The sequence below is a fragment of the Sphaerodactylus townsendi genome, linkage group LG06 (genome assembly GCF_021028975.2).
Source record: "Sphaerodactylus townsendi isolate TG3544 linkage group LG06, MPM_Stown_v2.3, whole genome shotgun sequence".
Taxonomy (NCBI): Eukaryota; Metazoa; Chordata; class Lepidosauria; order Squamata; family Sphaerodactylidae; genus Sphaerodactylus; species Sphaerodactylus townsendi.
This window is the reverse complement of record NC_059430.1, coordinates 32,083,793-32,105,376: the sequence shown is the minus strand read 5'-3', so window position 1 is coordinate 32,105,376 and position 21,584 is coordinate 32,083,793. Positions and strand designations below refer to the sequence as shown.

The following is a 21,584-nucleotide window of genomic DNA, read 5'->3' as shown; positions in this document are numbered from 1 at the left end:
TTATGCTATCGTTTCATTTCCTTTGCTTAATTTCAAATTTGACCCTAGTGTAGGAGCACTCAGAATTGTGACTGAGATTGTATTTGTGTTTAGAGAATTTTTAACCTGTCTTTCCATTTAAAATTTTTTCAAGGCAGCTTATACAAAATATAGTTAATTGAATTAAAAACCAAGACAAATAAACAATAAAACATTGCAGTGGGTGGAGTAATATCCCATGTGTCCAATTAATTAAGTTCCTTTATTATATCTAAAACAATTGCATTATTGGGTTGACAACTGCTCTGGCAAGTTTAGGGATGAGCTACTCACTTCTCCAGTTGTTCTCATGGTTTAGTTGGGACAGGACATATTGATGAGGTGTTGAGGTATGGTGTTGAGGACATATTGATGAGGTGTTGAGGACATATTGATGAGGTATGGTCAGTGTGCTGTATAGGCTAGGATATTGGACTAAGATCTCGGAGATATGGGTTCCAGTTCCCACTTTGCCATGAAGTTTATTGGGTGGTCTTGGGCCAGTTACTCTCTTTCTTCTTAACTTACTTCTGTCCTGGTTATGATAAAATGGAAGAAAGAATAATGGTGTGCACTGTCTTGAATACCCTGGAAAAGTAGCAGGATAAAAATGTACTAAATAAACAAAACTAACACATCAGCAATGGGAAACCCTTTACATTTGCAATGGAAATTTCAATGGAACAAATAGAAGAATGGGAGGATGAAGTCAATTGCTACAAATCTATTGAAGTAGTTTTTTAAAAAACTTGTTATTAATCATGGAGTTTTAGGGCAAAGTATGACATTTACACTTGACAGACCAGATAATGATTTTCAAACTATCTTCAGGGAGCCATTTCACAACTGGCTAATCTGCTGAAGAATTCATGTATGTTAGTATAGAACTATTGCATGAAGCAAATAATTCTGAGGAATGCTCTAAGGGTGAGCACTCACTTTCTGCAGTGTGTTATTGGGCTTGTGTCTGCAGGATGCCGCCCATACTGTTGTTAAGATTTTGTCCAGCAAAAAGGAGAAAACTGCAGAATTTGATCACTCAGTACAATGCCTTTTGCATGCTTGCTTGCTTTCCTGTAATATCTGCGTGCCTGGCATTTTTAGCATGTTTGTTTTTTTATTACAAACAGCTTTTCTTGAGAGCCATTTATAAAAGAAAACTACTTTGTCTGTTTATAGGTTGTCAGTACTCCTCATAAATATCCATCCGTCCACCCCGAGACCCGCCATTGGACAGCCCTGACATTTGCTGTGTTGCATGGACATATTCCTGTAGTTCAGGTATTGCTGTATTTCCCTTTGCTCCATCTCATGTTTTATTTGTCATCTTTAGGTTTGAATTGGCACTCCAACCCATAATCGGCAGCATTCTCATATTGGTTACTCCTTGCTTCTTCTTGGCTTGCCATGCTTATATATAATACCCTTATTATATATACCTACAATGAAGCCAATATGAAATTTAAATAACATAATTTTATAATGAGGTCATACCAGGAAAGTTTTATCAGTTCCTTTTTTTCTTTCTTGGCTGTGTCTTTGATGTCTCTGTTACTTTTTTCTGATCCCAGTGAAAATAATGTTAGCTCTTTCCCTCCATCTATTTGCTTATGTCCTATATCAAAACTTTACTCAAGCCATAAAAATCAGGGAAGAGTAATGAATAAATGAACTAATAAATGAACATTTTTTCTCTTTAAATACTGGTATCTAAATTGGGGAAACTGATTGGTTGGTGCTTCAGGACAAATGATGCTTTATGTTTAATTAATCAGTGGAATCTACACATAGGATGTGGTTGTGGCCACAAATTTAAATGGAATTATAAGTGACTCAACAGATTTATGGCAGCTAGATTACTATGAAGCCACAGCTAAAGATGCATTCATATTTCTGTGATTACCAGGTCCTGGGATAAACAGGGAATGTCTAACCCATTGTGCTCTGTTTGTGGGCATAGAAGGGAAATCTGACTAACCTGTGCTTACTTGGATCTTTGGTATGCTCCAGGAAAGCAGTTCTAATGCTCATTATTCTTAGTGGGGCATATCCAAAGAGTATCTGTTTGTTGGGAGCAGTTGAATAGCACATTCACAATCTACAGGCCACACGTCTTCAGTCTCTTCTACTCCCTTGTTTGCCTATACAGCTGATAGTACAGCTTAAAACCAGCATAAATTGCACAGACTGCCCTCTAGGGCACAGGTGTCAAACTCGTGGCCCTCCAGATGATATGAACTACAGTTTCCATCATCCCCTGCCAGCATGATGCTGGCAGGGGATGATGGGAACTGTAGTCCATAACATCTGGAGGGCCGTGAGTTTGACACCTATGCTCTAGGGCTATCCTTTGTTGTTTCACTGGATCATTGAGAACTTTAGGTTTCAAGCTTCCATTGCTGCACTTCCATTGCCCTAGTGGCAACTTCTCTGAAGACAAAATAAAACCATGTTTACTTTACACAAATTGTATATGTGTTGAGTACCTGGTGGTTGTGAGTGCAACTAGACTACAAGGCACATTTTACAAAGTGTCATAGAACCTCATAACCGCCCTGAGGCCTTCGGATATAAATCGAATAAATAACAACAACAACAACAACAACAACATTTATTTATTACTTCTTGAAATACTTCAGGTTCTAAAGCTGATTCAACAATGGGAAGAGACCCAGTGTGAAGAATAAGGGTTACAGTTCCTTTTTGCTACCCCCAAATCATAATATGTATTCTTAATCCTTTCCTCCCAAGTTCCATCTGATATTTTTCCCTAGATATGTCGATATTTTGTACTTCTGCATCTTTGGAGGGCTAAATATTAAACAAAGACTCTACTTTGTAGTTATAATTTTTAAAAAGACTTGTTCACAGGTAGAATACGCCAGGCTCAATCTCCATCCCCTCCAATGAGAAGGATCTAGAATGGCATGGCTGAAAAGGTCCCTGCTGCTAGTAACTGTACATAGCAGGAAGCTAGGTAGACTGATAATCTGGATTTAGCAGAAGACAACTTTAGTTGACCGAAACATTTTTAAATTAGTTCTAAAGTAGTTTAGAAAACTATGAGAATATGTGCATTGCAGCTTGCTCTATTATGACAATAACCTATATAAACCTAAATGGGAGAAGGCACATCAGTCTCCTGACAAAGGCAAATAGACAAGCAAAAATTGCAGCTCATTCATCTTAACTGTAATGTGTAGACAATGGATTGGATCCAGAAAAGACAGAGAATGTTTGAAGGAGGAATTAGATGTTATCTTGGTTAACACACGGTTTTAACCTCCTGTTTGCCAAGATAACAAAGGAAAAATAAAACTCTCATTTGCAGTGGGGAAATTGGCAGGTGGGAAGAGAGTTTTGAACCTCTCTCTCAGCTACTGATTGCCTCCACATGTCTCTTCAGTGTTAAGAAGGTAATACAGTGTCACTTCTGCCCAGCAGTTCACTGAAATCACTGGGATTAAAATGTACATAGAAGGCATGTCCCATTGAAGACCAGTTAATCTATTTTATTGTCCTGTGGACAGCACTCACATGCTGTGAATTGGGAAAGGCCCACACGTGTTTTAATGGCTGGACTCTTCTGCAGTGAACTTGGAAACAGAGGCACCTAAGTTGGCAAAGTTAAATTAGAATTGATTCTTTCTTTCCTTCTGAGCTAAGCTTTTTCACAAGCCTGGGTTCCAGTATGCCCAAAGTGAAGTTGATTTCCAGTGACTCCCTCCCTCTCAGGCTGTAATTAGTCCCATCAACGGTCAACCCACTTTGCTCATGACACTGCTTGAATCACAGTGTGTGCCTAGGATGACAGGTTTCAGTGATCGCCTCCTTATAGGCAATAGATTGTGTGAAACATGTGTCCCTTTCTGAAGTTTTCTTGGTTACCTCTACTAAAATTTATCACTTTGGTGCTGACCTGCACTACTGTCGAAGAATATATTCTCACTGTTATGCTTCCAAGCTACTCTGTAAGTTACCATATTAATGCATTTCATGCATAGCTCTATAATGCTAGTCAAACGGAAGGCTATGTGACATGGAGGGATGTAGATCTCAGTAAGGCTCAAAAAAAAGCAGTTGCTTCATTGCTGCTGTACAGGAACTTCCCGTTCAAGAAAGGTCATCACCTTAAGGAGGCTGGTCGAAACAAACTTCAAGCCGATAATGATGTCATCTTGGAATTAAACTCTACATCGGACTGCCCTTGAAGTTCTAGCTTGGAAACTACAGCTGAGAATGCAGCAGCCCAACTATTGTCAGGAACTAGCAGACAGGAACACATCCCTCCTATTTTAAAATAGCCCCATAAGCTGCCAGTTTGTTTCGAAGTTCAAGATGCTAGTTACTATCTTTAAAGCCAGTCATGGTTTAGGCCCCACATTTCTGAAGGATAGTCTCTCACTCTGCATCCTTGTGCACCAAAATGAAGTCTTCTGTTTGCCACATTCCTATTTGTTAATTTAAGGTGACCAATTGTACCTGCTCTCGCTTCATGGAACAGGGTCTTTGAGGAGGTGAGAACATCACTGTCTTCAGAGGTTTTTCAGGGGGTGCCATAAGACCATTCTATTTGTGAGTGCTTTTAACAGGCTTAAGCTGCAGAGATTTTCTGGGGCAGCAGGGTGGGGAGGTGGTTTTTTTTGTATGTTTTTACTCTTTGAACTTTAATCTGTCTTAAGCCACAAGGGAAAGGTGGGTTGTAAATGAACAAATCAGCATCCTTATCAGCAAATTTCCTTTATAGCTGTTGCTGGATGCAGGAGCCAAAGTAGAAGGTTCTTTGGAACAAGGAGATGAAAACTATTCTGAAACTCCTTTGCAACTTGCAGCAGCTGCTGGTAAGGGTTTTCATATCAAAGTATTTTTTTTGCTAAGAAAATTTGGTCTAAGAAAGTCAGATGTCTTAATTAAAACAACACCCTAATTGTTATTGCTCTGCAGGTAATTTTGAGCTGGTTAGCTTGCTTTTGGAACGAGGTGCTGACCCTATGATTGGAACCATGTATCGGAATGGAATTTCCATGACTCCTCAAGGAGATATGAACTCCTTCAGCCAAGCCGCTGCTCACGGACACAGGTAAACAGTGCTAGCTGAGTGGGTTGCATCGTGAGTTTGCATGGGATGGGGTTAAGCAGGGCAAAATGTTTGAACTGTGTTAGTCTCAGGTACAAAAGTTTCTTCAGAGGTGACACAGTACAGTCATACCTCGGTTTTCGTCGTTGATCCGTCCAAAAACACCCAACGATTTCCGAAACCAGTGAAAACCGAGGTACGCCGTTTACGCAGGTGCAACGCGAATGGCATAGCAAAGATACACAAAAGTCGCCTCGGATTTCGTCAGCACACTGACAAAATCCGAGGTAACTGACGAAATCCGAGGCGAAAAGCGGCCAGGGAGAATCAACGAAAACCGAAACTGACGATTTCCGCAGAACAAAAACCGAGGTATGACTGCATTGCAAAAAAAAAAAAAGTGCTGCTTTAAAAATAAGCATTAGATAAAGGGTTACACAGATTCAAAGAGGATAAGAATGCTGGACTAAATGAGCCTGTAGTCTGTTCCCACCATTATTGTTCTTATGTTCTTTTAATAAAGTGTCTGCTGAAGGCAGAATGCATATTCCCTGTCATTATCTTCTGGAAATGAAACTGAAGACATAGGTAATGATTTCATGGTTCATACATGCACCTGAATCAGGTTTCCCTCTTGGCTTTTTCAGACAGGAACTCCTAGTGTAATATTATGGGTGGGTATAAATGGGAAGTTCTCACAATGGAGAGATGTCGGGAGTGGTGTCCCCCAAGGATCCGTATTGGGACCAGTGCTCTTTAACTTATTCATAAATGACCTGGAAGTAGGGGTGGGTAGCGTGGTGGCCAAGTTTGCAGATGATACCAAATTATGTAGGGTGGTGAGAACCACAAAGGATTGCGAAGAGCTCCAAGCAGACCTTGATAAATTAGGTGAGTGGACTAAGAAATGGCAAATGCAGTTCAATGTAGCAAAATGTAAAGTGATGCACATAGGGGCAAAAAATCCAAACTTCACATACACGCTACAGGGGTCAGTGCTATCAGTCACAGACCAGGAAAGGGATTTGGGCGTCTTAGTTGATAGTTCCATGGGAATGTCAACTCAATGCATGGCAGCTGTGAAAAAGGCAAACTCTATGCTGGGGATAATCAGAAAAGGAGTTGATAATAAAACTGCAAGGATTGTCATGCCCTTATATAAAGCAGTGGTGCGACCGCACTTGGAGTATTGTGTTCAGTTCTGGTCGCCGCATCTCAAAAAGGATATCGAAGAGATAGAAAAAGTGCAGAGAAGGGCAACGAGGATGATTGAAGGATTGGAGCACCTTCCTTATGAGGAGAGGCTGCAGCGTTTGGGACTCTTTAGTTTGGAGAGGAGACGTCTGAGGGGGGATATGATTGAAGTCTATAAAATTATGCATGGGGTAGAAAATGTTGACAGAGAGAAATTTTTCTCTCTTTTTCACAATACTAGAACCAGGGGGCATTCATTGAAAATGCTGGGGGGAAGAATTAGGACTAATAAAAGGAAACACTTCTTCACGCAACGTGTGATTGGTGTTTGGAATATGCTGCCACAGGAGGTGGTGATGGCCACTAACCTGGATAGCTTTAAAAGGGGCTTGGACAGATTTATGGAGGAGAAGTCTATCTATGGCTACCAATCTTGATCCTCCTTGATCTGAGATTGCAAATGCCTTAGCAGACCAGGTGCTCAGGAGCAGCAGCAGCAGAAGGCCATTGCTTTCACATCCTGCATGTGAGCTCCCAAAGGCACCTGGTGGGCCACTGCGAGTAGCAGAATGATGGACTAGATGGACTCTGGTCTGATCCAGCAGGCTAGTTCTTATGTTCTTATGTTCTTATTATCATGCTCAGAGAAGGTGTAAAGCTATGGAAACCTGGGCCATTTCTGCAGGCAAAGGCAGAGTAGGTTACAGACTTACCCTTTGCAGAAGAATCTCAAACATGCCTCTAACTCACTGTTAAGAAGCTTGGCTAACTGAGTCTAGCATTAGTAAGGAGCAAGATCTGGGGCTGAGGTCCTGGACTGATCTCAGGGAGATACGCAAGATCAGGTAGGACTCAACTGAATACAGAACTCCTGATCTGCCAGTTTTGGGGAAAGTGGCTGAGACCAGAAGTAAAAAACCATCAGATTAGTGGCAGAAATAAAGAACCATCAGGTTGAGTGATCGCAGTAAAGACATGAATGATAGATGGAGGAGGGGAGGAAAGGAAGAATGAGACAAGACATTACTTTATTTGGTAGGAATAAGCATGCCAGATGCACATTTCACGTGCATGTTTTAGACAGAGAAAGAGAGATCTGGGACTGGTTCACACATGCCTATGCTTTTGTAGGATATTCAGCACCAAATGACTGAATGTGTGAACTGTGTCCATCAAAAAAAGAATTATAGCTGAATTTAATATTAGGAGATGTGAAAGTTCTGTCTGTGTTGTTAGATCTATAATGCATAAATGTGTATAAGACAAAGTGTGATAATGGTATCAAAGCCTGTGCTCATTATTATTATTATTATTATTATTATTATTATTATTATTATTATTATTATTATTATTATTATTATTTATTAAACTTGCTATACCGCCCTATCCCCGGAGGGCTCAGGGCGGTGAACAACATAAAGTCATACAAAAAACATAAAAATCTTAAAACAGGTACATTCTACAATAGGGCCCGCGAGACCCATATACCACCCTCATTCAGTTTGGATATGCATAGGCTCTGTGCTCAGGTAATGGAGCACATACACCCCAAGGTAGTGATGGTGGTGAAGCAAGTGCATTTAATCCTAGATGAATCAGGACCTATATGCTTGATCCTTTTCTTCCTTTGTATGCATTGTCCTGTGTGGCTATTAGCCGTGTGACTCATCAAGGGATAAACATACATATATGAACCACCTTCTAGAGAAAGAGAAAGAACCACTATGCAAAGTGTGTAGCAGGTTAGCCTGAAGAAAGGCTGAAATGATCCATACAAGTAAACACCTGGAAACTTCTTTGTGGTTGTCACCGATCCACCTTTTCTCCTTGAATTTTAGTGCCAGCCTTTGATACTGACAAAAATCTTCTTCTACTCCTTCTTTGAAAGCCACCTAAGTGTTTTATTCTCTCAGGGGCTGATTTGACACCACATTAAAGAAATAGCTTTCACAATCCATGTGCTGGATTAGTACATTTGTGTAACATATGTGTCCTCTGGGTTCCCACACATAACAGAAATGTATGGCAGTCGATCACCTTTTGACCTCCTCACGTCCACCACATGAATTTGAAATTCTCAGGAATTCAAATTATTTGTTTAATAATCAGACATACAATGAATGCTATCCAGAACAGCAGGAAATCAATAGCTTTACCTGTACTATGAAGTAAAAATTGCTTTGGCCAACCGTTGTCCAAAAGGGAAGACACACATTACATTTACAGACCATAGGGAACAGTTCAGATGTACCCTCACTGCGTTCAGTGAATATGTACCTTTCTTCTTCCAGGCTTCAGCTCTGAATAAAGCAATCCTGCAGGTGTGAAGTAAAACATATCTATGAGCAGTGTCAACTAACTAGCACCTGTATTGTCACCTCCTTGAGTCACATAGCAGTTTGCAAATGTTTTTAAGATGTTTCAGGGGATTTTTTTTAAAAGGATGAATGTGTAAATGAATATGTGTATGTTATGCTTGAAACAAAAAAAGGTAGTCCACTTGAAGCAGAGGATGGGGGCAAGCCTAGTGGCAAACCCACTGTCATGTAAATTGTCAGACTAGCAGAAAACCAGATCCATGCACAGAGTGAAGAATATTCTGTGGTATCTCTTTAAACACTGTGTCTTTAACCGCAAGAACTCAGGATTATGTTGGCATCTGAGTTTGCAAAGATATAACATACACATCATCTTGATCAACAGATGATGTATCTTATTCCTTCCCTGTAGAGATGTACACACACATACACAATTTAGCCCATTTGCTCTGGATACATTGCTTATTCTATCCCCCACAGGACTGAACATGCGGAGCTAGCAGGATGTAAGCATATAAGGTAGGTGGGAGGTAAGGGAAAAGATGCACACTGAATTTGATTGATTGCTTCTAATAGTACATCAATTGGGCATTACTCCATCGATCTTTAATGGCATCACACAGGTGTAAAACCTGTTGATGAACAAAGTATGGAGTCTATGCTTTAGATAAAGGACCTTGCGGTTGCAGATCGGATCAATGATATTGTGCAAAAAAAAAAACCCTAATACAAAGCATTGCTTGTTAGCTGGTTTGCTAGATATAGTTCGATGAACTAAGCATCAGTTAGACAACTCAAAGCTCTGGCTTCACTGTTAACAGTTCCAACCTGGTGGCCTTTCCCCCTTTCCTTCTCTTTTTGCCTTGTGATTGACAGAAACGTGTTTCGTAAGCTGCTTGCTCAGCCAGAGAAGGAAAAAAGTGACATCCTGTCCCTGGAGGAGATACTGGCTGAGGGAACTGACTTGGCAGACAGTGCTCCAGCTCCTGTTTGTGCCAGCCGCAATAGCAAGGCCAAGCTGAAAGCTCTGAAAGAAGCTATGTATCACAGTGCCGAACATGGTTATGTGGACGTGACCATTGACATCAGGAGCATAGGTCAGTCTTAGCTGCTGCTATTGGAAGTGTGGTTTGATGGGAGGGGCCTCTGTCAGTCACATGGACAATTTCTGATTTGCTCTTGATTTCTTGTCAAAAGCAAAAAAAAAGCCCCTTCTAAATGTTTCCTGGGAATGCAGAAGAAGATTTAAATCTTGTAATGACATTTTCCAGTTCCTTTGACTCCTGGGTGTCTCAGATTCTAGCCCAGTGCTTAAACCCAGGCTTCTTTAAGCCTGTGGGTACTTTTGGAATTCTGACAACATGGTGGGCACAAGCACAAAATGGCTGCTTACATTCAATCACACTATGAAGATTCCTGTGACATGGTAGTAGCTGCTACCAAAGCAAAGTTTTGAAAAATCCACACAGCCAATCAAATCTCCAGTGGCAAATCAGAAACCTTGCTGGGCAAAAGCCATACCTGGTCCTACTCACTTTATTAAAACACTTGGCAGGTACCAGGAAAGGTATTGGTGTCTGGCTCTGATGGGCACTGTGTTGGGGACACTTGCTGTAGAAACTTCCTTGGAAGAACAGGGATTTGAACCTGGGCCTTCCCTGTCTTAGGAGCCGTGTGGCATAGTGGTTAAGTGCTTGCACTGCCACTCACACAGTCAGGAGTTTGAGCCCCCTGTGGGTCAGATATCCTGGCAGCTGGCTCATGGTCAACTCAGCCATCCATCCATTTCTTGGTTGGTAAATGAGTACCTAGCTCATAGCTAGGGGGTAAAAAATAGCCGGGGAAAGCAATGGCAAACTACCCCACAAAAGTAGGGTGGTGAGGTGAGAACCACAAAGGATTGCGAGGGTGGTGAGAACCACAAAGGATTGCGAAGAGCTCCAAGCGGACCTTGATGAATTAGGTGAGTGGACTAAGAAATGGCAAATGCAGTTCAATGTAGCAAAATGTAAAGTGATGCACATAGGGGCAAAAAATCCAAACTTCACATACACGCTACAGGGGTCAGTGCTATCAGTCACAGACCAGGAAAGGGATTTAGGCGTCTTAGTTGATAGTTCCATGGGAATGTCAACTCAATGCATGGCAGCTGTGAAAAAGGCAAACTCTATGCTGGGGATCATTAGAAAAGGAATTGATAATAAAACTGCAAAGATTGTCATGTCTTATATAAAGCAGTGGTGCGATCAAGCACTTGGAGCATTCAGTCCAGTTCTTGGTCAGCCGGTGATCTCAAAAAGGATATTGAGGAGATAGAAAAAAGTGCAGAGAAGGGCAACAAGGATGATTGAGGGACTGGAGCACTTTCCCTATGAGGAGAGGCTGCAGCGTTTGGGACTCTTTAGTTTGGAGAGGAGGCGGCTGAGGGGGGATATGATTGAAGTCTACAAAATTATGCATGGGGTAGAAAATGTTGACAGAGAGAAATTTTTCTCTCTTTCTCACAATACTAGAACCAGGGGGCATTCATTGAAAAGGCTGGGGGGAAGAATTAGGACTAATAAAAGGAAACACTTCTTCACGCAACGTGTGATTGGTGTTTGGAATATGCTGCCACAGGAGGTGGTGATGGCCACTAACCTGGATAGCTTTAAAAGGGGCTTGGACAGATTTATGGAGGAGAAGTCTATCTATGGCTACCAATCTTGATCCTCTTTGATCTGAGATTGCAAATGCCTTAACAGACCAGGTGATCGGGAGCAACAGCCGCAGAAGGCCATTGCGTTCACATCCTACATGTGAGCTCCCAAAGGCACCTGGTGGGCCACTGCGAGTAGCAGAGAGCTGGACTAGATGGACTTTGGTCTGATCCAGCTGGCTTGTTCTTATGTTCTTATGTTCTTAGTGGCTTGCCTATAAAATCACTGCTTGCAGTGGTACCCCGGGGTCGGATACGACTGAAGGGGAAACTTTTTTTTACTTCCCTGTCTTAAGTTAGATACTGTAACTCTCTTCAGCTAAGCTGGATCCTATGGTAGAACTGGTGGAACTTCTTTCTACGTAGACTTTCTCCAACAGATGGAGACTTCCTTCATCAAAGAAAGATTTTATTCCATCAGAGAAAGTGTTTTTCCACCAGTCCTCTCTCTTTCAGAAACCAAATCAAAAACCAAATCAGAAATACTGGGATCTTAAGCCATTTGAGAAAACAGTGATTGTGGCAGAGGAGATGGGATATATGGAATATATGGGACTCCATAATATTTTCCAGAATGGGTAGGGGAGCTCCTTCTTCAAAAATGGATATTTGAAATAGAAATCTTAACAAGCTTTTTAAACATTTTAAACAGGTGTCCCGTGGACACTTCACACATGGCTAGAGTCTTTGCGAACAGCCTTTCAGCAGCATAGAAGACCTCTCATCCAGTGCTTATTGAAAGAATTCAAATCTATTCAGGAGGAAGAATACACTGAAGAACTCGTCACACAAGGGTTGCCTTTGATGTTTGAGATCTTGAAAGCAAGCAAGGTATGTGTGTGTCCACATGTTGTTATGCCACAATATAAAATTCACCTTGAAGCTCAAATACTATCTAGCTCTTTCCAATTTTCCTGCGTATGTGCATATAGCATTTTTCCTGCTTTTTTCCAGATTTACCCAATACAGTTTGAAGGTATTTTAAAAAGAGACTGAGAAAGAGATGACACTTTCCAGTCATTTCTAGGGCATCTTAACAGTGACACTGATAGTGAGCAAGTGGGGGAGGGGGTACAAAGGCTGTGGCCAGATTTTAGGGTTGTTTGGGGCAAGGCAGAGCTGAAAAGTAAGTGAGCTAAGAGAACAGCCTTATCCAGCAGGTTATTTATAACAGCAAAAAAAGGGCAGCACAAACATATCAAGAACTTTTTTAACTTCCAAGAGTGTTGTCTTGTGCATTTATTACTCACCTACTGTATTTTTTGTTCCTGGTTTGGATACTTCTGGGGACATGTGTTTTTTCTCCCATTTACCCAAAGCACTATGGTGCTTCCATGTACCTCCCAGGTTTTCCAAGTCTGCTTTGCTGCGGTGTTTTGGCAAAATCACGGCAAAGCCAGGATGGCACTTCTGTGGGCAGGAAAGTCCGGCCCATACTGGTGCCATTTTCTTTCGCCTAGTTTCCATGTAATCCATTTCCCACTGTTACCATCGAGGACTTTCATTTATAAAACTGGTGATTGTCATATTGTCATACTGCCTGTCAGAATCTATGAAATCCCAACTTGCATTTAAAAAACTGCTGCTGCGTGAAAGCCCCATTGCTGCTGCGCTATATTGACAGGTGCAGCTGCAACAGAGAAACCTTGCAAGTCGAGTCCCCGTGTGGAAAACACTATGTCTGGGCAGGGAAGGAGGGCTTTATGAAAAAACCCATTAGACATTTACTGGGGGGGAAACTCAGAACCATTTGAAATTCTATGCCCAAGTCTTTAGGCATAAACATTTATATGCCTATGCATTCTGAATCTCTTTAGATGAAGCCAGGACAATTTCCTTTTGAAATGCAGTCATATGTCACAATATATAGAAGTTGTAAAAATTGCCACAAAATTAAGTTGCCAAAAAAATTAAGTTGGGGCAGGGGGTGGAGGAAGATTTGAGTAAATTTAACTACACGCTGCACTAATTTATCCAGTCCGAAGCTGGCAATTTCACAATTGTTAACGCTCCAGTCCAAAATAGATGTGAAACAGCTGTACAATGTAGTTTTTTTCTATGCTTGTTCTCTCCTGCCCTGGATACCTTTGAATCGGTATTGATGATTAGCCCCTCACCAACCTGGACCATTGTCTTTTAAAAACGCTTGGGTGCCGGGAAAAGTCGTGAGAAAGTCCGGCTATTTTATCGTCCGTCTCCTTTCTCTGGAATAATGCTTCATGGTTGCCAAAAAGGCGTTATGCGTGTCGAAGTTAGCGTTCCCTGGGTTAATCATCCTTCTAGTGGTCATGTTCTTTGGGCACTGGTGACTCCAGACGCATGGTGTGTTCTTGAGTTCATTAAAAAAGTTTCTGAATGTAAATGAACAGAAGTCATTCAGGATCCCGAATTCTTCATAAACCATCTTGCATCCGGCAGCGGAGAAACAAACATCACGGTATACAATGGCAATCGCCAGTATAGAGTTGATCCAGCCAGCTTTTGCCAAAATTGGTGAAAATATATTTCCCCTTTCCTAACTAGGTTCGCTAAAATGGAAGCATAGGTATTTAGTGGTGGAGGCATCACTGTTGAGGGGAATTGAGTTTTGGGTAAAAAAGTTAGCCCGGAAATCCAAACCATGAAGTTCATCGTTAACTGAGTGTCACAATGACGTGTAGTGGCAGCAACGGTTCCAGCCTGAAGCGATCTAATATTTAGTATTCATCCTGACTTTCTTAGTGCTTCAGGTGTACTTCTCAATGCAATTTCTCCTGAGTTGGAGTAAAGCGTCGTGTCGTGCTGCAAAAGCGGTGGGAAATGTTGAGTTCCGGATGAGTATTCTGGTGGCCGATGTTAGTTGTGCCTATTGAAAGTTTTGAATCCATGGATTAGATTTTCTTCCTGGATCTGGAGCTCCTCTGAAACACAAAACAGCCTAAAAAACGTAGTCTTGGTGATGCAGCCAGTTCCAACTGTTAATGGGCAATTTCATATCGAGCTGTGAACAATTAAAGCCAGTTGTGGAAATGTCTTACCATATAACCTTCCAAAGCTGCCATGTTAGTCCCATTTCTGTCAAACCAGTCATTTGTTCTTAACTGTTATCTCTAACCTCTTGGGCTTTCCTAGCTTGCAAATGTTGACTAATATTAATGATATATATATACACTTCTTAATCATGTACAAGCAGTCTTCCAAAGCAGCACTTAATCAATTTTTATTCCGTTTATGTACTGAATTATACTAGACTGCCTACAGGAGGAGAGAGTCTGTGGCAATGGCAAGGGAAATCCTGTCACTCAAGTATGATTCCTGTGGAGATAGTTTCACAGTGCCTTTCTATTCCCGCCCACAGTTAACTAAAAGTTAGTTATTAGCCACAGATAAGCATATTATAAAGTGTGGTTTTGAGAGCCTATTCTTGAACTCCAAGCAATTCCCAGTGATATTTTTAAAACAGAGATTGATTACTGCAGGCCTAATCAGAGGTTATATTTTCCCTGTGGTTCTCCAATCCCCATATTAGCCCTGGTAACTTGTACTGCAAATTGTATGTGTTTTCAGCCGTGATTCTTCTTCAAACTGCCTCAGTGTGTGTCTGCAGTGAAGATGTGATGTGCATGTTGCTATCTGGGGATTCCTTTCAGTTTCAAATGTGACGGAATGTACCCTCGAGTCACAGCTTACTTACGGTGATCTTGTAGGGTTTTCAAGGCAAGAGACTTCCTTGGTGACCTCCCATCCAAGTTAACTAGGGCCGAACCTACTTCTATCTGATGAGATATGGCTAGCCTAGGCTTCTTTGTGTCTGGGCATGTGCTCATTACCTGTCCTTAAACATTCAGAACTGTGTTTTAGCATTTGGCCACAGGGTGAGGTATATCAAAGCTGTTTCCTCTCAAGTCTTAAAGGCAGCATAAATTTTGATTAATTTTTTACAAATTAAATATTAACAAAGAAATGTTCAAATTACTCTAGTATGAACTGTCCAACAGATACTAAAAATTAGCACGGAGCAAAGCATCCTTTTTCTAAATTTTATTAAAAAGGGATGGCAAGTGAGGAAGAAGCGTGGATTACGTAAAACAGTCTTTATGGCATTGTTTTCAGGCACTCTGCCTGCTACATTTCAGCCTATCCTTTTTGTAATCAAAAATCAGTGAATGTTCTTATAACATCTCACCTATGTTTTAGACTTCCAGTCCAGCAGGGTTTGTGTGAACAATTCCAACAGAGCAATTTTGATTTGCAGAGGCATCCTCACCTCAAGTACTACACAGATACCTGTTCTCAAGAACGCAGACATGGTTCATCAAGCTGAATAAGTCTGTCACAGTTCAAATTTTAATTTTCTTAAGCCCTAGAGAGCATGGCTACTACACAGAGAGTCTTGAAAGTTGGCCAGCTTTGTGTCGTATTACTCATCCTTATTCACCAAAGGAAAGGAGAACAGGATAAGAGGACTCTGTGGGAGAATTGCTCTCAGATGACCAATTGCTTAATGAGACAATGAAGTTAATTACTGTCTTGGATTTTAAAAAATCTGGATTGAGAAACAGTTCTTTTGTCTAGTACCTCCATTTAATTAACCATATGGCTTGGTTCTTGTTCGACATTTATTTATGTGTGTGCCACACATGTTCCACATTTATATGTTCGTATTCGGCACTACTTTATATATGTGGATGTGCCACATTTATATGTGAGTGTTCAGTACCATCAAATTGCCTCTGACTCATGGCGACCCTTTAAATCAATGACCTCTAAAGATCCTCTCTTACAAGCAAGGTTCCTGTTCATTCATTATCTTGGCAAGCTGCCAGCAGCAATGGAGAGCTCTTCCTTTTCCCTTTTCTGCTGCTGCTGGTCTGGTTTATTGTTGAAAGACACGAGCTTCTATCAAACAAAGATATGCAGAGCATAGGCCTTGGGAACAATAATGCTTATGATAAACAGGTTAGGTTCTGCCTCTCCCTAAGATCTGTGATTTGAATTGGTTTCCCTGGTGGGGTGGTTTCAGGTCAGGAAAATAGCACAGGAGGAACTGAAGTCCCCTCTCCTGCACACTATTAACTTGATTCAAATCACGCCTGCTCATACTAGGAAGGCATAGATCCTGAAAATTTGTCTGTCAACCCAATCTAGGGGCATACCTAGAAAAAATGTATTGTGTTAAGATTTGCATGTTTTTGTACCTTTGTTTATCAAGCATGTCATTTTACCCTCAGTTTTCAGATCTAATTGCATTCACAATGCAGTTCATCTAGTATTTTTGTATATTTCTTCATTTCCCAGTCACATGTGATGATCATTCTTCCTACAGAGTCTTTCCACCCTCCGTGCTTCCATTGGATAGAATGAATTTCCCCATAACTTTTATGCTTTCCAACATTCTCAGGGCCAAAGTATTCATGACGATGGACAGATACTGTGATTTTCAGAACTTTGGTAGGATAAGACAGACCTTCGCCATTTCTCTGTGACCCCATCATGTTTAGAAAGTATCATGTATAGTTACAATAGCAGTGCTGCACTTTGCATCCTTACACATTGCATCCACTGTTGTGCCTGTCAGTTGACTTGGGTGGCAAGAGACTCAGATACTGCCTGAAGCAATCCATAATATGTTGGAAGTTACAATATCTATAAAAAATGTGAAGTTTGCATTTCCAGAACCTACTGTGCATGTGTTGTGATTTTTCTGAGTGACTCTTCTATTCTGTTAGCTATACTTTTCATTTTGTATTTTGTGTCTGTTTTAGAATGAAGTTATTAGCCAGCAACTTGCTGTCATATTCACTCATTGTTATGGACCCTATCCTATTCCAAAGCTTGTTGAAATCAAACGCAAGCAGACTTCTCGCTTAGGTAAGTGTGCAGTGAGTGGCAGGCTTCATGTGATAGCATCTGCTGGGAAGGGTCCTTGTGCACAACCATGCCTTTGGGCCTGGGCCACTAGGAGAAACCAAGTTTAACAACAACAACAATATCTGTGCCCCTTGTGGCTAGTGAAAGCCAGTCATGAGGAGTTACAAGGCTACCTTTTGCAGATTGTAAACCACTCCCTTGAGCAAGGAGTATTCCCTGGAAGGCTGAAAGAGGCAATAGTATGTCCACTCTTAAAAAGACCGTCTTTAGATCCAATGAATTTGGCCAATCACCACCCAATCTCAAATCTTTCGGTGGAGAGAGCAGTGGAAAAACAGCTGCAGATATTTCTGGAGGACACAGAGGTACTGGATCCCTTCCAGTCTGTTTTCCACACTGGTCATAAAACAGAGACCATGCTGGTCACCATTATGGACGAGCTCCAGTTACAGCTGGACCGAGGCAGGTCAGCGCTGCTGGTGTTATTAGATCTCACCCAGTTTTTGATATGGTTAACCAGAATCTTTTGACCCACCACCTTGGTGATACTGGGATTCGAGGCATGCCTTTGAATTGACTGGCCTAATTTCCCCAGGGCCGGGGTCAGCATGTGTCACTTGGGGAGGGAACATCCCAGCAGTGCTCATTTAATTGTGGAGTGCTGCAGGGGGCTCTTCTCTCCCCAGTGTTGTTTAGCATCTATATGCAACCCCTGGCACAGTTGATCCACAGTTTTGGGCTGAGTTGTCACCAGTGTGCTGATGACACCCAGCTTGTTCTGCTGATAGAGGGCCAGCTGGCCACTGCCCCAGATTCTCTGCAGTAGTGCTGAGAGGCTATGGCTGGTTGGTTGACAAAGAGTAGGCTGAAGTTAACTCCATTGAAGATAGCGGTCCTATGGCTGGGTTAGCAGGAGATGTCTGAAGGTTTTCAGCTGCCTCAATATCATGGGGTGGCTTTAAGAACTGCATCCTCTGACAAGCATCCTCCGTCAAAAGCCTGGGTGAGATCATAAGAACATAAGAAGATCATGGCGTCCACCTTATCAATGGAGGCTGAGGTCATGTACACAGCTAGAGTAACGTTTTTCCATCTTTACCAGGCTAGGCAGTTGACTCCCCTATTTCTCCATGCTGATTTAGCCACAGTGTTCCATGTGATGGTTTCCTCCAAGCTAGATTACTGTAACTCACTGTAAGTGAGCCTACCCTTGAATCTGATCTGGAAGTTAAAGCTGCTTTAACAGGCTGCTCACTGTAGAATTTAGTGAGGAAGCACATTACTCCCATCTTGCATCAACTGCACTGGTTACCAGTTGAATTCTGGGTCATGGTCAGGGTGTTATTTTTAACTTTTAAGGGCTAAAAGTCCACCTAAACATCAGGAAGAACTATCTGACAGTAACGGCTATTTGACAGTGGAATACACTGCCTCAGAGGTTGGTGGAGTCTCTTTGGTTGGTGGTTTTTAAACAGTGGCTGGATGGCCATCTGTCAGGAATGCTTTGATTGTGTATTCCTGCATGGAAGGGGGTTGGACTTGATGGCCCTTGTGGACTCTTCCAACTCTTTGATTCTCTGTGTGTGTGTGTGTGATGCAGAAAAGACTGCATGATGCAGAAAAGACTGCATCATTTCTGTCTGCAGAAAAAATATGTTCTCATCTAAATTTTATCATCCAGGTTTAGAATTCTCCACAAAAATCAAAAGTTTTGAAATGAACAACAGTTGAAATTGGAGGGATGCTTGAAATGAACAATAGTTAATATTCGAAGGATGAGGATTTTAAATTTTCAGTTTGTTCACCAGTTTTGTTTTGGAAGGAATGACCATCCTGCATTAATGGCAGGCAAGCTTGCTATGCTAATAATGTCATTTCCATTCAGAACTTAAATATATGTCTCTTGGGTTTTAACATGTGTTTACATCCTAAGCAGAGTTATACCCTCTTAAGCTTACTGGCCTTAAAAGGGTACAGGTCTGTTAGTGTGCATATAGCTGAGTGGGTTTTGTAACTCAGGGACTGTCTCAGGTGGTATCCCTGCAGAAACCTTCAGCTGATATTTGGTGTCAAACCTTCAACCATGTGTCCCACTGTTCCTCCAAGGAGTTTGGAGCAGCAAACACAATTCTCATCTCCTCTATTTTATCCTCACAACAGCCCAGAGATGTTTATGGTGAGAAAGAGTGACTTGCTTGAATTCACTTACAGAGCAATCATAGAGTTACGCCCTTCTAGACTTAAAACGGTGTAATTCTGTTAAGGATTATGCTCTTAGAGAGATTTATGACTTGAGCAGGGATTTGAATCCTTGACAGTAATCTGAAACCTTAAACACTAAATCAGTCTGGTTTTCTGTGTGTATGTTGGTATATTGATATTGGAAAGAATTATAAAAAATAAATCCTCAGTTATTCAGGGTGACAAAATCTTTAAACAGGCCCTGAAGGATCTCTCCATGTTGACTGAATGGCCAACAAAATAACAAATAAGTTTCAATGTCAGTAAGTGCAAAATTGTTCATATTAGGGCAACCTCACTTCCTGCTTTGTACATACCCTAATATGGACTATGAAATGGTTGAGATTACACAGAAGTTCTATAGTGGTTAAGGTGTTGGATCTGGGAAACCCAGGTCTGAATCCTAACTCTCCCATGAAAATTTACTATGTGAACCTTGATTTTGACTAGTATTTAGATGGGAGATTTCTAAGGAATACCAGAGATGTGATGTGCAGGTATCACATCTGAAGGTTCATCGGAGGCGGACCTGCTGGTGATCCCTGGCCCCAAGGCGATCCGGCTGGCCTCTACAAGGGCCAGGGCTTTTACGGCTCTGGCCCCTACCTGGTGGAACAGGCTTCCAGGTGAGATCAGGGCCCTGCGGGATTTACAAAGTTTCCGCAGGGCCTGTAAAACGGACCTGTTCCGCCAGGCGTTTGGCCAGCCGGGATGATATAAACCGCAATAATAAGTAAACATCTGGCCTCCCGTGGGTTCATAAAAGGGGGAATAGAATAGCTGAAGCCATCTTTAGTTTAAAATTTTATGTATTTTAACTAATTTATATTTACATTTATGATGTTTTAAATTTTATGTTGTTGGAAACCGCCCTGAGCCTTCGGGGAGGGCGGTATACAAATATAATAAATAAATAAATAAATAAATAAATAAATAAATAAGGTGATGTGGAGGCAAGCAAACCACATCTGAAGGTCTCTTGCCTTGAAAGCCCTTCAGGGGTCACGATGAGTCAGCTGTGAGTTGACAGCAAGATAAAATAAAATAAAAACTACAAGAAAAGAGAAATTGATGTTGAGTAGCTCCCTGAAAATATCTAGTCAGTGGACAGTGAGCGAAGAAAAGGCTGACACTGTTGGGATATTATTGGTAAGGAACTTAAAAGGATTATGGCCAATATAATAAAGCCTAATATCATATGGCCACACTTGCAATATTGAATATTGAATATTCTGTATCATTATAATGGTGCAGCGTGGAGAGTAGGAAAGGGAGAGATAGTTACGCTATGAAATTCACAGTCAAGGGATATTTTTATGGCCATTACCTTGCATGGCTTTGGGAAAGGGTTGGATCGGCTAATGCAGTGGTGGCGAACCTTTGGCACTCCAGATGTTATGGACTACAATTCCCATCAGCCTCTGCCAGCATGGCCAAATGTTCCTTTATCAGATTATATAACCATTATCTGGGACACTTCTGAGGAAGGGGAGTTGGTGGCACATTTAAGAGAGGATGCTGCTGCAAAAACATTGCCCCAAGAAATTAGGGTGATAGCCCTATCACTTTCCAGTGTTGATCACTTTGTATGCTTGGTCCTGATACAACATGGGAAGAATGACATTTCCAACTATTAGAGCTCACAGAAAATGCTAGTCTTGCATTTTTCACCTTCTGCTCTCATTACAATCAATGGATTGGCTACAGATGAGGTCCCTAGCTTTCTATTTTGGTCTTTTTCTCAGTTACGGCACTGCTTGGTTGGCAAAGCCGTTCAAATTAAAGCAATTGTCCATGATAATGTAAGCACAAGTGGGCTGGGATTCTATTTATTTAGGATGTTACATTTTCTCCTTTCTTCTGCTATAGTAGTGGGGAAAGAAATAGTTGCATGAGAAATGTGAATGCTTGGAGCAGCCTTACCTAAAGAAAAGAATAGCTAGCTTTGGAAGAATAAGCCAAGAAGTTTCTTCAAAGTTAATCTCTTTGTCCAAAAATGCTACATATGAAGGATGGCTTTTCTCTTTAAAAAGATAAAAATGCATTTCAAAGGTTTTGAGTATGCTGTGTATAGATTCTGTTAGAATACCTGACAGAATATATTCCATCTCAGACACCTCTCCAAAATGACTCAAAAGGTGTATGCTGCTAAAAAGCATGTGTCCCCAAGCTGTTGCCTTTTACATTC

General features: G+C 41.4%; 1 protein-coding gene across 1 annotated transcript in view; it reads left to right on the top strand.

Annotated features, from left to right (window-relative positions):
- Window positions 1-21,584, top strand: part of ABTB3 (ankyrin repeat and BTB domain containing 3) — a 280,313-nt gene that overhangs the window by 245,903 nt on the left and 12,826 nt on the right. Inside the window, exons 7-13 of the mRNA XM_048499967.1 lie at window positions 1,198-1,299; window positions 4,766-4,859; window positions 4,963-5,098; window positions 9,088-9,126; window positions 9,484-9,704; window positions 11,958-12,136; window positions 17,050-17,155. Of these exons, the coding sequence (XP_048355924.1) occupies window positions 1,198-1,299; window positions 4,766-4,859; window positions 4,963-5,098; window positions 9,088-9,126; window positions 9,484-9,704; window positions 11,958-12,136; window positions 17,050-17,155 (877 nt within the window). The remainder of the gene's footprint in view (window positions 1-1,197; window positions 1,300-4,765; window positions 4,860-4,962; window positions 5,099-9,087; window positions 9,127-9,483; window positions 9,705-11,957; window positions 12,137-17,049; window positions 17,156-21,584) is intronic.